Source organism: Larimichthys crocea, chromosome X (assembly GCF_000972845.2).
Source record: "Larimichthys crocea isolate SSNF chromosome X, L_crocea_2.0, whole genome shotgun sequence".
NCBI lineage: Eukaryota > Metazoa > Chordata > Actinopteri > Sciaenidae > Larimichthys > Larimichthys crocea.
The window spans coordinates 29,626,723-29,643,453 of record NC_040020.1 but is presented as its reverse complement, the minus strand read 5'-3'; the positions used below and the strand labels follow the sequence as shown (position 1 = coordinate 29,643,453).

General features: G+C 39.4%; 2 protein-coding genes across 2 annotated transcripts; one reads left to right on the top strand and one right to left on the bottom strand.

Moving 5' to 3' along the window:
• The first annotated feature begins 6,051 nt into the window (after nt 1–6,051).
• On the top strand, nt 6,052–9,079 carry smim28 (small integral membrane protein 28). Its single transcript, XM_027282653.1, has 2 exons — nt 6,052–6,150; nt 8,657–9,079. Exons 1-2 carry the CDS (start codon nt 6,052–6,054, stop codon nt 9,077–9,079), a joined length of 522 nt encoding a protein of 173 aa, XP_027138454.1.
• Nucleotides 9,080–13,053: 3,974 nt separating this feature from the next.
• On the bottom strand, nt 13,054–16,070 carry LOC104918515 (protein let-653-like). The gene is made up of 5 exons (XM_010730290.3): nt 15,936–16,070; nt 15,208–15,384; nt 13,747–14,649; nt 13,583–13,643; nt 13,054–13,349 (listed from the first exon to the last, which is right to left on the bottom strand). Exons 2-5 carry the CDS (start codon nt 15,371–15,373, stop codon nt 13,277–13,279), a joined length of 1,203 nt encoding a protein of 400 aa, XP_010728592.3. The 5' UTR covers nt 15,374–15,384; nt 15,936–16,070; the 3' UTR covers nt 13,054–13,276.
• Nucleotides 16,071–16,731: the final 661 nt, after the last annotated feature.

Below are 16,731 nucleotides of genomic sequence, written 5' to 3'. Positions count from 1 at the left end.
CATCTAGTGGTGTAAATTGCTGATTGCTACCCTGTCACCTCAGACTACGATGGCCGCAAAATGAGTGAAAATACAAAAGTCTCCACCTAGACCAGTGTTTGGTTTGTTTGTTCTGGTCTGCTGTAGAAACATGGAGGTTCAATGTGGTGACTTGCAGCATCTGTAGATATAAAAGGCTCACTCCAAGGTGTAAAAACATTACAATTTTTAATTTCAGGTGATGAAAACATATTTATCAATATTATATTCCATTTCTGCCATACTCTATAAATGGAGCTACTTAAATCTGACACACCTTTAAGTTGCAACAGTTGGCCGTCATCCAGATTTAAATAAATGTGATGTCAGGTAGGACATTGGGATTACTCAGGGTACAATCACTGATGTCATGACAGGTCTGACTTTACCCATGATCCTCCGCTCCACCCCTGCATGCTCGGACCCAGCTCTCATATTTCTGCCCACTCAGCTTGCCACGTGACGAGTAATTACAGCTGCCGTCTGCGCGCCTGGGATAGTAATCCTGCAGGGACAAATCCCACTGGCTGCCTCCCGCTGGGTCCAGTCCAGACAGATGTTGGAACTGTGGACATGTCTTTGATCAGCGCTGGTATCAGCATCGTATCCAAAGCACAATGGCTGATGTAGTGGATGCTGTTTATTTAAATAACAGAACAATGACTAAATATTTTGGAGTGAAAGGGTACATTTACTTGTAGAAATAAGCCAATCTCGTCGGGAAGCAGGAAAAATCGACAAGCATAAGGATTTGAGCGACTTTGACAAGGGCCAAAATGTGATGGGTAGATGACTGGGTTAGAGTATCTCCAAAACTGCAGCTCTTGTGGGGTGTTCTTGTTGTTCAAAGGTAGTCTGAGGAAGGAAAAGCAGTGAACTGACAGGGCCAGTGATGCATTTGGGGAGCAAAAGCTGGCCTACTGTATGTGGTCTGATCCAACAGTTGTAGTTAATGAGGTATAGATAATCGATATCTGGCATTGTTACTTTAGTATTTGTAACTGTATTCTTCATTACAGTCATGACAAACAAAATTACACAAACACGTAAAGCCTCAGAGTGAAATGCTGAAAAGAACTCATTACATTTATAATGTCCAGTGCAGTGTTCTTCCACGCTAAACTAGGAAAACCAGCTCTTAATGGAGCTGGATTTGTGCGTCACTGCCATGTTGTAACAGTAAAGAGACAGCAACACAAACTGACACTGACACTGGCACATACATCAAGCCACAAAAAGGATTTAGATCCCTACTGAGGCCATTTGGATACTTTCTATATCTATTTTGGCTTGATGTCAGCATACAGGTAGTATTCTTTTTCCTCAGTGCTGCTTTTTAAATATCTCATACCTATGTCATGTGTGTATAACTACATCCCTACAAACACAAGCTGTTGAAAAATATAGAAACATTTGTGTCTAAAAACATCATCAAATGCTGTAAGCAGACAGTAGCAGGAAGGCACTGGCCCATAAGGCAAATTTGGTCCTTCAACCAAAATATTTGATCTCCAACAAAGTTTTTTTTTTTTTTAATCTAAGAGGTAACACACAGTATAAAAGTCTGCTGTTACAAGTTCTGCACTCAGGAAGTATATAATATATTTATTTGTTGATTATTTTTGTATTTTTAATCCGTAAAGTAACTAAAATGATCAAATAATTGTAGTGGAGTAGAATTATAAAGTAGCAGAAAACAGATACATTCAGTATAATTTATCTCCATAACTAAATAAACAGTAGAAACCCAGATCAAGACATACCATACTTTGTATTTGTATATGTCAGTTGTGCCTGGCAAAGATGTGGCTATTCTCTAAATTACCCTTACATATTTAGTTCACCCAACACTGGGTCAGTAATGTTTACATATTGTCACCTAACTTCTGCTGCTTGACTCCAGAGAGTAAGGATCATTATGAAATGAACGTGAGCCACAGAAGAGGTGTAAATTAGCAATAAATACTGACCCACAGACAGGAGAGACAACTACATAATTATACTTAATATTATATCACTGCCTGTTTCACATTATGCCATAACAATTTCATCAATGGGAGGAACACATCAACACAACAACCGGTTGTAATAACTACAGTATAAAGCACCATCTTTCTCCTTTTTATCCTTAAGTGCTGGTAACTGCAGTTCTACAGCTTCATTAAAGTTCAGGGGGAAATTTCACCCTTTCCTGCAGGTGGAGACATCGTCAACTCAGCGGTCTGCACAGAGGCAGATAAACACAGTGGAGTCTTTGGCCTAAATGAAGAACTGAATTCATCACGTTTCCTCTAACTTATCACACTTGATGGATGCAGTATTTGTACTTGTACTGTGTTATTCATCATCAGCAGTCAGAGCCCGATGGCTTCTTTAAATCCCTTGATTGAAGGCGTGTTGAGGATTTAAACCAGAGTGAGGAAAGATTTTGCTGATTTGCAACAAAGCGACAGAAAACAGACTTTGTTGGGTGTCTTAAGCTCCTGTGTGATGTATGGAAGAAGAAACAGGTTTTTCTTATCTGATACTGATGACTGTGACAAAATTCAAGTAATATTATTTAACCCTCAGGGAATAAATAAATGTTACTTCATTGCTCAGTTGTCATCAATCTCTGTGGTGACTGAAACCCCATCTGCTGGTGAAGACAATTAAATACAGTTGAAAGGGTTATTGTAATAATAATAATGAGAATAAGAATAATTAACATTACTTAATTAGTTACTGGTTTAAATGTATAGGTGATTCTAATAAATCAATTACAGTGATTAAAAACAGGTCATCACCTGACCTTCCCCACACCGCAGCATTTCCATACATCTAAATAAATCTTGTCCTTAATCCATCCTATAGACATTTAATCAACAAACGGTTGAGGTATTTTCTCTCTCGTGCATAATTTCAATAAGGATTAATGTAAGGGGGCTGCACGCCAGCAGCTGACTCGTGTGTTTGTCCTTCTGTTTCACAGAGCTGCTGCTTTAGGTTTTATTAACACACACACACACACACACAGCTCAGCAGATGTTCTTCTCGTGCAGCTTATAAGTTCATATTTATTTATAAAACTCAAACCATAACCATTCACCTTCAGAGGTGGAATGTAAATTTACTCAGGTACTATACATGCTGCTTTTTACTTCTAAATTTCAGAGGGAATATACATGAAATATACAATATTGATTATATATTCACTTCAGTTCAAGCAGTGAAAACAGGGACGCTTGCTTTTATAACAATTACTCCCTAGCCTGTGCACATATTTGTGCACACACACATACTTGCATTGAGAAGACATCTAATACTTTTAATTTACAACAAGACTAATGAAACATCAGACACATTCTGTTGAAGCGGCAGAGGTACTTTTAGCAGGCCAGAAATGTGTTAATAAGTTAACCTGGGATGCATGCAACGAAAGTAACTAGTTTTTGTAAATGTAAATACTGAGACACACTGCCATGTATAGAAGAGGAAATATAAGTTGTTAGCTCGCTGTGGTGCAGTGGGAGAAGGCTATACTGCCTTAGTCTAAAACTGTAGCATCCTCAGCACAAGAGAGGGGCCCAAATGCAAACTCAGAGGCGCAACAGTGGTATAATGGCAAATATAAATGTATAAAATCTCTTGGATAGTCAGGCAGGCTCAGTACAAAACTAGGACAGACAGTCCAAACAAGCAAACAAATCTGTAAGCCAGTATTCAAAGTCCAAAAGGCAGACAGGATTTACGAAACCAAATATCTGCCCAAATGAGACAAACATGAGACTTGAACATAGGACAAAGACAAACTAACAATGAAACCAAGCAACACAGGTGTACAGTCGACAGGATAACAAGACAGAAACACTGTTCAAACCAACACACACATAAACAAGCTGCTAAAAATACTGTAAACGGCAAATCATATTCATGCACTGACAACGACATCCAAGACTTTTTAAGTAGGAGGGGCCGACTTTCTTCTTTGTGCAGGTGAAACACAAAGTTCTTTGTGCAGTTTGCTATTTCCAGCTAATGTTATACCACAGGACAGGTGTTCCCTTGTGACATCAACACATAAAGAAGAGTGACAGAAAGAAAGGGTAATCTGTTCTGACTGAAGCCCTTTATGGACACCTCAGGCAAAACCTTTCAAGTGATAAGAGCACAGTGGCGACAGAGGCTCATACTGGAATGAGACACAATATGAAAGGGAAGCCAGTTAGGTGGGGTTTGAAACGTTTTGTTTTGGTTGACAGCAACAGTGGCTACACCTTTGGACTTTGCTTTTAGTAAAGTGTACCCTGGGAAGTCAAAGCATAGATACTCTGTGATGTCTCTGTCAGCACACCTGGGCACCCGCTTTCATCTGTACATGGATATTTTTTACATTAGTCCAAATATATCACTGGATCTGTTTAGCCTAAATATCAGAGCATTAAGTACATTCAGAGACAGTAGAAGAGAATTTACGTGAACACACTCTGATGATGAGGTGGATCTGTGACTGTTTTTTTTGTGAACTGGATGGATGCTGATGATGTCTAGAGATCCAGTATTACCCTGTGCACCACACAAGCATGCACCGGTACTGTACATTGTTCTTCCACTTCCTGGATATTGCAGCCACAAACCATTTCCTCCCTTACAAGGAGCTCTGCAGAGAGAAGCAGGAGGAGCCCATGACCCACATAACTTTCCTGGAGGGGCTGGCAGCCTCGTTGTGTGGTGTCAAAATTTCAGCCCCTCCTGCGAAAGCAAAGAGTGCTAATGTACCTGTGGCAAAAAGCAATCTGATACAAGCAAGATGGCCTTGTATTGAACACAATGCCTGTATCCACTGCAGGAAGATCAGGCAGGTCTGTTGGAGTGTGACATGGCCCTCTGTCTCATTGCAGACTGGAAGTGCTTTGAAGCATGACACATTTAACTTTTTGGATATAAACAGACAAATAAAATTGCAAAAATAGTTTCTCATTCTCTGCATGATTTGAATAAAGTCCTTTGTTTGTTGTTTCTTGGCGTCAACATTAGCAAGCTGTGGATTTCTAAAAGGGAATTACCTCAATTTGACTAAATTGGAACTAATTTTAGGTAAGGGTTATATAAAAATGATCAAAAACCAGGACCAGGTGAACCAAAAATCTGAAAAAAATAAAAACAAAAATAAAAAGGCTACATGGCTTAGACCCCAATATAACACATTGTTAAAATGCAAAACCATTTTCAAACTCAAAGTGGTTGTGGAGGAGTTTTTAACTGATCAATGAAAGATCAAAGAGAAAGATTCAAAGTGTGGTATTGAAACTACAACTGACAACAATGGTCTATACAATATGTGAAATACTGTATATGTATGTGTATATGTACAGTATGTTTCTATTACTTTAATGTCTCTGTATTGTTTGTATTAAAAGAAAGAAGCCCATAAAAAATTAAATGGTTCATCCTCATAAATACACTTGTACAACAACACAAACACACACACACACACACACACACACACACACACACACACAGATGTAACAGCTGTGTAATTTTACAATAGTGTCTTCCTCAAGTTCGTTCCACGTGCCTCAGATTTGATTTGCAGAGGAGTCCCGCCTTTTTCTGTCACTGAGCTTTACTGGTACATGGACTGGATCCACACACACACACACACACACACACACACACACACACACACACACACACACACACACACAAACACACACACACACACACTGGATCCACACACACACTTTGTCTATGATATAGGGCAGCTGCATGGCTCTAAATCCCATCATTGGCCTGAATTCTGTTGCTCTGCTGCATGTGTTGGCATGTGAGCAGCTGCTTAGCTCGTGGCTCCTCCCATCAGGTCCCTCAGCTGGGCGCCATCCTCGACTCCCAACACCGCCCTCCCCCCTCTGACCAATAACCATCCCCTCGCTGTCCTCTGCTTTGTTTACTCCACTGAACAACAACTGGATGCTTTAGTTGATCACCATCTATTTACTCTACAAACACACATTTCTCCACCCGTCCATCCACCAACATCACCTGAGCATCATGCGGATGCTACTGGAGAGCAGCTGGATGAGGTTTGGACCAGCAGGCAGAGGGTCGTACGACTGGGTGACAGGATCACCCTCAACCCAGGAGAAACAGGTGTGTTGAGTTCCAGCTCAGCAGTGTAAATCTGACATTTCATCCTTACCGTTTACGTATGTGGATTTAAAATGACAGTAAAGGTTTCCACTTTTACATTGAGTTTCTGGACTGAAGCTGAAACATTTAAACACAATACACTAATTTCTACAGCTAAAGCCATCAATGAAAATCAAATGAAAATACTCTATTTGTCTTTTGCATCCTTTCATTCATATTTTGCCATATCCGATATCTTGTAATGAGTGTAGTAATGAGTCTAACTTTTAAATTTAAGATGACTCTTGACTGACATTTTAATCTCAGGTCAACAACATTTACCCACCTGTGTGGCAGAAGGAGATTTCTAAAGCTCACATGTTGAGGTTTTTAGTGTTTATTATCATTTATGTACCATGCAGTATGTAAGAGAATAAAAAAGTAATCATACTTACTAATTTCTAGTTTCTGAGTCTAAAATGGCACCATTAGCCAGAAGCCTACTTATTGTTTTTCACATTTTTGTCACAGACCTGAGCTTCAGAAAATAAACATAATAATATTGATTAAAAGATGAAATCAAAGCAGAATATAAACAAATCATAGACCCAAACATTAATCATAAAAAGAAACATTTAATGCATACTGTTCTTAACACCTGTATTGCTTATAGGCAAATCATTCATAGAGAGAATTGTTAAACTAAAGTTTTCAGGTCCATTGTGCCACTTAATTTTGAATTTAGTTACATTAAGTTAGATCATTGGGCAAGTAAGTTAACATAGGCATACATTTATGACATGATGATGAATTACATTTTATTTATGATTTGTAAGCTGTTATTTCTTTTATTTTGGTCCAAGGGAAGTTTTTTCTCTGTATAACTGCGCCAAAGATTCTGTTTTTTCTTTTTAGTTTATTCAGCAGGTTAAAGTGCCCTCTGATTTTCTAACATTTCTGGCCAGGTCTGTTTGAGGCCTGCAAAAAGGAAAAAAGTGGATTGTCTATTTTTTTGTAATGGTTTAAGTTATGAGTTAAAAATGTTCAATGATAAACCAGAGGAGGAAATGTAGTAAAGTGTAGCAGGATTGAGAACTGGAGACTTTGTCTTTGTCTTTCTTTGTTTACTCTTTTGCTTGGACGTCCTTTAAGCTGCCTATAAAGTCTCAGACTTTCAGGAGAGCAACACTCAGACAGATTGAGAATTAAAGCTGTCCAGTCCTGCAAGCGACCAGAGTCAGCAGGGTGCTGGGTCACCCAGGCAGCATTAACTAATTGCTAGAAAAACTGAGGCATGGGGGAATTTGGGACACTGAACGGGACATAAGCAGCACCACCACATGTCGTTCTCACAGAGTCGGAGAGGTGCAGGGTCACCCTTCTTGTCTGGATCAAACACAGACTTGTAATGCGTGATGAGCAGCAGCACTACGGGTTTACAGCTACTGCTGCTCATTCTCACAGAGGATCAGTCTGAATCGGCAGCACCTTTATTTTACTCGAAAAAACTGTAATAAAACTCTTACTGATTGTTATTAAGATGTGATTCAATAACAAAAGCAGGGGGCGGTCGGTAGCATAGTGGGCTAAGCGGCCGCCCCTGGCGTGGAGGCCACAGTCCTCGCCGCAGCTGGCCCCGACTCAAATCCTGCATCGGACGGCCATTTACTGCGTGTCACTTCCCCTCTCTCTGCCCCCTGCTTCCTGTCTATCTTCAGCTGTCTTAGCCATTAAAGGCATAAAAAAGCCCAAAAAATAATTAAAAAAAACAAACAAAAAAAGCGGAATATTTCAAAATCTGAAGCATTTTTCATATTTACATTTTAAGTTTTATTGCTGATAGATAGCCTAAACAGGTTGTAACATGGCTTAAAGGCCATCTATGGCTTTCTTGATTGCCTATAACAGCCTGTGGACTAATTCATGTAAGGGACTTGATGCTTGAAATGTGATGTTTATGTGCACTCCTGTGTGTTTTCTCCCAGCCTCCCTACGGTGTCAATAGGGTGCACACTTATATGCTAGCTATTGTTAGCATATAAATGGACTTCGCTAACTTCAACAAACAACCAGCACTCACTACAGACCAGGCAGTAACCTCTGTGACTGTGAACTGAAGCCAATGCAGAAATGCCAAATGACCACTTGAGGCTGGCTATGTACCGATTCTGAATTTATTTTAACTTAGTTGTTTAAATTATATCAAGACTCAAAGTTATGCATAATTAACAGGGTGGCTGCCTCAGGTCCACCGATGATCCATGTCTTTGTCCATTTTTCAATTAGCTGGGAGGCGACAGAGGACAGGACTGTCAAGATGGCGACAACCAGAGCCACCACGTTCTAAACTTCTTCAGAAACCCGTGGGTCACGTCACAGATATGACGTCCATTCTTTATGCTGTCTAAGACTACAACAAGTCCAAGTCCAAGTCAAAGCGAATTACTGTATATATTATGATATTAAGCCCCTCATTGTATAAATCCCCGGACAGACAAAGACAAAAGTCTTTTTGTTTGATTTACAGGGCTACAACTTGAATGAGTTGGATCTGGGAGAGGACAGAAAGTTAGAGTTAGTGGTCTATCTTGTCCTTCCGGTCCTCTTCGTCCTTGTGCTGGCTGTCCTGGTTGGTTTGATCTACCGCCGGTGTTCCCGCAGTAAACTGAGTCTGGCTGACATCATCGCTCTGGACCTCCAGGACGCAGAGGGCAGTGCCGAGTTCCTCTCCTCCCTGACCAGAAATGCAGAGCGCCACACCAGCACCAGCTCTGATGGATCAGATGGGGTCTTTGTCATGGTATACCTACCTCCGCCCTATGAGGAAACACTCACCAAGATCACTCGGGCCGCCAGTCTTTCCAGCTCTAAAGATGCAGAGTCGATTAAGATAGAAGATCTGGAGGCCAAGCTGTGTCCAGAGCTCAAATCCAGCAGCCGATATGTGTGATAATGTGTTAATACCGCTGTGTAAATAGACATTATAACTCCAATATTTGGTGTTTTTTATAACTTTGTTGTCTGTAAATTATAAATACGTAAATAAAACTCTGCACCTTATTAGCATCTTTCAGCTCATAGTTTTGGTTTTGAGGTACATTTCCTGTTAAGTCATCATTCATTTCCAGCAGCATCAAGCTGCTGTTTCCATCAAAGATCTACTGTACACTACCTGTCCAGCACCAAACAGCCACAGAAAGTAGAAGATCGTTAAATGACAGTGAATGTTGGATGCAGATTCTTCTCTCTGTTGCATAGAAATGCTGCTCTGACCTGCCGAGTGTATAAACAGGCAATTGTTTGGGTGCTGGCTTTATCTTTTTCCAAAAATCAATAAATGTAGTTTAAAATCTCTCTAGATGTATGACAGATTCATTTATGAGATTATAGACAGAAAAAACAAACAAACAAGTGCAACATGCTTTGATTTATTATTGTCATATATCACTGGTCACTAATTTTTAAGAAGGTTTATATTTCCAGTGATAATCATCGTACTGAATGAACTCAGACTGCACATTCCTTGAAGTACTCAGAGGGTTGTACACCTTTGCACTCGTCCTGCATGATGAGTTTGATCCTGCAAACAAACAGAGAACATCACATAAGGCATTCAAATGTTGTTGTAAAAGTAAATTAACTGCATTGATTTTGTGATTAGATGGAAATTAGCTCAGAATTTATTGCATTTAAAGGCAGATAACCAAAAGCAGTACATGAAACAAAGAAGACAAAACAGCTGAAGACAATAACTTACATGGATTTTAAGTCCTCATAGTGGGGGCTTGAAAAACGATCTTCACTGTGGAAATATTCAGAATAGAAATACATTTTAATCACAGCACTTTGATTGGGGTTTAGTTCATGTTCGGATCAAACAAGGTGAACAAACTCTCTCTGTGGACTTCAAGCTTCACGCACTTCAGGCCACAACCTAACCAGTACTTTCATCGTCTCAGTGTCAATTTCAAAGATGGAGAATCTTTATCAGCTCATGCAATAATAAGAATAGTTGCCATGGCAAAAATGATTTTATCATCTGGTTTAATCATCTGGAGTTTGGCAAAAAAGTGTGAAAGGGTTAGATATTTTGTGTTCAGGGATACTCTGTGGCAGTGTAACATTTTGGTGCTTTCACTGGGTGCAGTCTTCACTTGCACTTCCTTGTGTCGTGACACAGGTAAAAGTGCCATTTTACTTATGCTGTGAGGGGTTGGATGAACTTGCTAGCAACTGATTAGCTCCCCTGCCAGAGGTTTGGAAAAAGTTGGCAGCGAAATTACCGGCTGAGGTGATCTTGGAATGAAAATGTGGCATTGGTTGGCCATCCATGGTGCCATTTGACCATCTGTTGCCCTTAGCAGTTTGTTTTAAATGTGAATGTTTGCTGTAACATGCTTAGTAAAAAAAATCTTCAAAATGTAACATGTTACAAAAGGTAGTTTTTAACAAACTGTATGGATTTGGTAAATAAAACAAGACATTTTTAGTAAAAATCAATAGTAAATCAATTTGGCTTTTTTTTTTTTAATTATTAACTCCATAAGCAATGAATGAAACATACTTAAAAGCATTGACTGTTACTATGTACAATATGAAAACACACATTAAACACACTCACATTGAAATAAGGGTAAGGTGAGAGTTGTATTTCTCTACATGGGCTTAGTTTTTAGCTCGCACAAGAGTTCAGTTTAACTCTAGAAAAAGGTTGAAGAATCTTTTCCCAGAAAAAAGGTCCAGTTTGTAAAATTAGGGGAATCTAGTCACTAAATGTCTTATATACCATTCATGAGTATGTTTTGATTTGTGTATAAGTTCCTGAAAATAAGAATCATTATGTTGTTACCTTAGAATGAGTGAGTGGGTCCTCTTCCAGAAACCTCAAGACTCAAACTGAGTTGATTTGAACTCACAGAGAGTTTATTCCAAATGCCAGATTTCGCTGTGTACAACAAAGTTAACATAAATCAACGTACAATACATTTCGAATTAACTTACACAAAATGCTTGAGGAGCGTCAACACGCAGCCAAGGTCATCTTCTATGTCGTCATCAGCCAATTCTGGAAAAAAAAACAAGTTTGCTGGTTTAAGGTAAAGATGTAAGAAATGTACAGAAAGTAGTTCCTGATAATTGTCTAAGCTGTCACATAGGCACACTGTGAGCACACAAACACACACATACAGTATTAGTGCATAGGGGGTTGCAAGTTGCAACTAACGTCCGTTGACATACGTATGTCTGTCGGTCATTTAGCAAAAGAACACTGAAACACTGGGTGAACGTCTGCTGTGCATTCAGTCTGCACACATCTTGTCACACAGATGTCACAATGACATGTAGATATAAACCAAACACAAACTGAAACTCACCACTGCAGTCCATACCACAGATGTTGTGTCCAGACAGTAGAGTTATGGTCAGCGATGCCAGTGTCGGCGATAGTCAGCTCATTCACTGCCCTGGTGTTAAATCCCGCTGCATACTCCGCGTGACAGACACCTGCAGAGGAAAGATGAGAAACAAACTGACACCTTCAAATGTCACACTTTTTAATCCACATTTTCAAAAAACTACTATTCAATTTGTTCTGAATATTTGTGGTCCCCAGAGGATGATTCCCAATGATTTTACAACCCCTCAATCTTTCCTCTAGTGCCACCATCAGCACAAAACTTTTTCTTGTGTGAAAGAAATAATAGGTCCAACAGGGAGATTACTAAAACATTTTACTGGACACCATCCTAGAAACCAAGGTAGGATTAATTAAAAACTTCACCTGCTGTTAAATGAAAACTTAAGAGATCAGACATAACGTTGTCACAGTTCATCCAGTAGGAATTTTGTACCAAATTTCAAGGCAATCTGTTCTGTAGTTTAGAATCACATTGAACAAATCTGAAATTTGAGGGAATTTTTCATCCTCCCTACTTGTAATCAACTCAATATATTTCTTTTCAAATCCGGTAAAAGTAGGTTTTAGTGTTTCTAATGTAAAAGTTACAACCAGTACTTACCCTTAGCCACTACTTTATCCACATCATATGCTATGTCTTCTGCCTGATCACGAAGCTTGTCTGTCAGCTTCTGCTTCAGCTCACATTTGGACACAGTTGCCCCTTCAGCCACACTGCAGCCCAGCACTGCCAGGAGGCACACCACAAGTGCACTCATCTTGTCTTCAACTCTCTGAAAACATCTGCGGCGTGATATATATAGTGTTATGCAGAGCAATCAGTGGCCAATTAGAAAAAAAACATATTTTGTTCTCTTCAGATAAAGGCGGCAGGAAGTGAACAACACTGTGCCAATCAGTATGCTTAGCTTTGGGTTTCTGATCTCTAAAGAGGTCACGGAAAGAAAAATGATGATCATCATTTCATCTTTTCTCATTTACAGGTTAAACATTCATCCTTTTGAAAAGACCTGATCATGAGACTGAAAATCAGACACGGTGAAACAGGTGAAACTTCTCACATCATCATCACACATTTCTTATTTCAGAGGATCGGTTGTCAACACCAGCTGTGTGACAGCAGTGAATACAGAGAGTGTGTCATTTGTGTCGTGAGCACAGCTATCATGTTAAGTCCAAGAAAGGAAAGAACAATATCAAGAGCTTTTGGCCAGGTCAAAATTTCTATCCTTAGGTAACAGACAGTAACAACACTAAATGTTCATCAGATAAGACACTATCTCTCTTTGGTATGAAATTACATTGTCACATTCATTTTATGAGAAAAGGTAAAAATATAAAGAGACAGAGAGACAGAGAGACAGAGAGAGAGAGAGAGAGAGAGAGACAGAGAGAGAGAGAGAGACAGAGAGAGACAGAGAGAGAGACAGAGAGAGAGTGTGTGTGTTTGTGTGTGTGTGTTTATACAGTATATAGAAATGTGTAGTATAAATATAAAAAACATATTTTCAAATTCATGCCATGCAGCAAATCATTTATTGAAAGATTACAGATAGCAGAAAATACAATGATTGAGAACTTTTTGGGGGCGAATTCACCCACAAGTAAAGTGCAATAAAATTACTTCAGTGAAGAAATTAAGTTCAAAGCACAGAGGTCACAGTGCTGAAGAAGAAGAAATCATTGTTGGTGACATCCTGCAGGTAGAGACTGCTTCCTGACAGCTGCTCAGGTACATTGTCTGAAGAGATGATGGGCATAGAAATGACAGCTTTGGAAGGGCCGCCTGGTAAGTACATGCCTGTGTTGATGAAAGAAGAGTAAAACAATCAGCTGGTGTCATGGGTATGTTGTTATTACTCTTCACTGTGACTTTCCTAAATATATAAACACAGTTTTCAGCAACAATAGTGACTAAAATGTTATTTTTCAGCCTTTATTTAAACAGTAATGGTAAGTTTGACTGAGGTCAGAAATCTCTTTTGCATAGGACACCTGACAGTAGAGGTAACATGAAGTATCACTTTAACTTACCACCAATAACCAGTCTCCACGAAGCATTTTATGTCGTCCGTTATGTCGTCATCAGTGAAAGCTTCAGCGGAAGAAAGCAAATACTATTAATATGCAAAATAACTAATTTAAATGATCATTAGTGATTACTCTTTTCTCTGTATGTCTCAGATTGAAAGACTTACCTGAGCATGATGTCTGGCACCTATTATGGGACCAACGATAACCAGAATCACAGAAGTGGCTGTCAGACAGCTGGAAGAGCCCGTAATAGCCAAGAGACCAAGTCCTCCTTCTTTTAGGCTTCCAGCGAGGTACGAATCGCTTTTTACGTTGCCCACTTTCTACACTGCCCTGCTCACTACTCTCTTCATCGCTGTCCGTTCTGTTGTCATCCTGCTCCATCTCCTCCTCATCAAACAAGTTTTCTTCCTGGTTCAGTATTTCCTCCAGGCTGCTTTCCAGCTCATTCGGTTCATCAGACTGACTACTGTCAGCTCCCCGCTTCCTTCTTCTTTTGCCAAGTTCTGTAGCTGTTTGGTTTGGTTCAAGGGTTGAACGTGGGGCACCTGATTCTGGAGCTGTTGCTTCAGTGGTAGTGGTTGCTTCATCAGTTGTTGGTCTGGTAGTCGTTGCTTCAGTGGTTGTTGGTCTGGTAGTCGTTTCAGCAGTTGTTGTTGTAGTAGTGGTTGCTTCAGTGGTTGTTGGTCTGGTAGTCGTTTCAGCGGTTGTTGTTGTGGTAGTGGTTGCCTCAGTTGTTGTTGGTCTGGTAGTCGTTTCAGCGGTTGTTGTTGTGGTAGTGGTTGCTTCAGTGGTTGTTGGTCTGGTAGTCGTTTCAGTGGTTGTTGTGGTAGTGGTTGCCTCAGTGGTTGTTGGTCTGGTAGTGGTTGTTTCAGGGGTTGTTGTGGTAGTGGTTGCCTCAGTGGTTGTTGGTCTGGTAGTGGTTGTTTCAGTGGTTGTTGTGGTAGTGGTTGGTCTGGTAGTGGTTGCTCTAGTAGTAACCACTGGTGTTGGCCTAGTTCTACGTTTGCCACGCACCTTGACCAGGCCAGTGTCCAGATTGGACATCCTCATCAATTTACAGACAACTGATGCAAACCAGGCATGCAAGCAGTTGGCAGAAAGCAAAGAGAAAAAAAGAAAACAAAGGGTGATAGTCAATGAGTGACATTTTTTTCTTTAACATCTGCATATGTATACTTTTAAGTTTCTTTCAGTGACATGTTGGACTCCTTACATTGGTCAGAGAAAGAAATTAGATGTTTCCTTGTATTATGACTTCACTATGCAACCATATCATTATAAAAGAATGTTTAGTGAAACCCCTAGTATTTTACCTCTTATGCCAACAATTGTTTCTTTCTATGATATCTGCAGATGGGACCTATGATATGTTTAAGGCATGTTCAGGGCAAATAAAAGGATTAGGTAACTAAAAACATGAATAAGGCAAGGAAAAGACAAATGTTATTAGCAGGTCTGTGATTGGATGTGGACATTTCTTTAGAATTTTTCCTTCCTGTTAGCATGAACAAACTCATACTCTTATTTGTCTTCCTGCTTTGGTTTTCTTCTGACAGCTGAATGGTTTGTGTGTTGACCTTTCTAAGCCTCAGGACACCCAACCCAGCGTTTATTAAGCTCACCTATCTTCACAATTCTTTCCTTGAACCTCCGTAACCCCCAAGGCAGATACCCCTCCAACGCCTCCCCAAGCTTTTCTTTCAGCTCGCATCTGGAGATGATCCGACTCTCAGACAGACTGGGCACCAGAACTGCCACAGCCAACACCACCAGCAGCCCCAACTTCATGTCAACACCTTCTGTGGCAGGAATAGGAAAAGTATTCAGTTCAAGGGTGTCCTTTAGCGGTGAGAACAATTGAAACTGTTGTTTATGAACAATGATTTTTAATCATTGTGAAACAACACACATTTTATTTACATGATCAATAATCAATACTGAAAATATCCCCAGTAAGACACATTATTGCTTCAAACAAACAAGTCTAAAGTCTAAATTGTATTTATTGTGTTGTGTTGAGATACTTTTCTATGTATGTCCTGTTTTCTGGAAAGTTTATGAAACAAGGAAAATATACAGAGAACAGGAGGATTTATCTTACTAGATTATCAAAACATTTTTATTAAGCAAAACCAGAACTACCTGAAATTATCTTGAAGTCACCTGTCAGGGTTTTTACACTTTCGTAGTATATGTGCAGAACTGTTTGTTTAAATTTTATTTTAAATGTTTATTTAAGAGTATCCTTTAAAAACAATAATTATTTCAACAAATTTTGTAAATGAAATACCAATCATTTATAATAAAAATGAGAACAGACAATATTGAAAGATGAAGAAAAGATTCTTACCACGTTCGTCCACCTAGAGAGTAGATTCTCTTTCCTGAATTTGCAGAAGGAAGTTTGCCTCTCTGTCTTTGCAGACAAATATGTGAGTTTATATATCATGACATGATGACAATCTGTGAACCGACCTGTTTTACTACTTGACATTTGAATTTAACGTCATTGTTTCTGTCATCACTTCCCTGAAGGAAGAAGGAAACTCTCAAAGTTTGTTATGATTTATGTGAAAACATGGATTACATAAAAAAAAAAACCCACAGTGACATCAAAGACAATGATGATATTCAACAAACATGCAAACAGAAGAACACACAAGCAAAACTTTTTTTTTTTTTACCAATGTGACAAACAAAACATAACCAAAAGAAATAAACAAACAAAGTAAAGAAAGACAGAAAATGTTTTCCACAGGATTGACGATGAAGTGGGCACACAAGGGTTTGTGATAGTTGTGGCTCATTTTCAACATGTTTCTGTAGTTGTGTGCTTTTCTGTATTTAGGTGGATTGCTGGATTGAGTGTGATAAGCCAACAAGGGAAAGGGACCAAATACAGACAGTCATGATGACAGGAACAGTGCAATGATTCACTGGTAAGGCAGCATGGTGACTCGGTGGTTAGTGCTGTCACCTGACAGCAAGAAGAATGGTTTGATTCCTGGCTGGAGCAGAGCCTTTCTGTATGTGCAAGAAGAAGAAGAAGAAGAGGATTGTTTGAGCTAAGAAACACAAGGAATGGACATTAGTATAGAGGAAATCTGTACTTTGGTTTGATCTGAGATTTGTGTTCCAACTGCTGT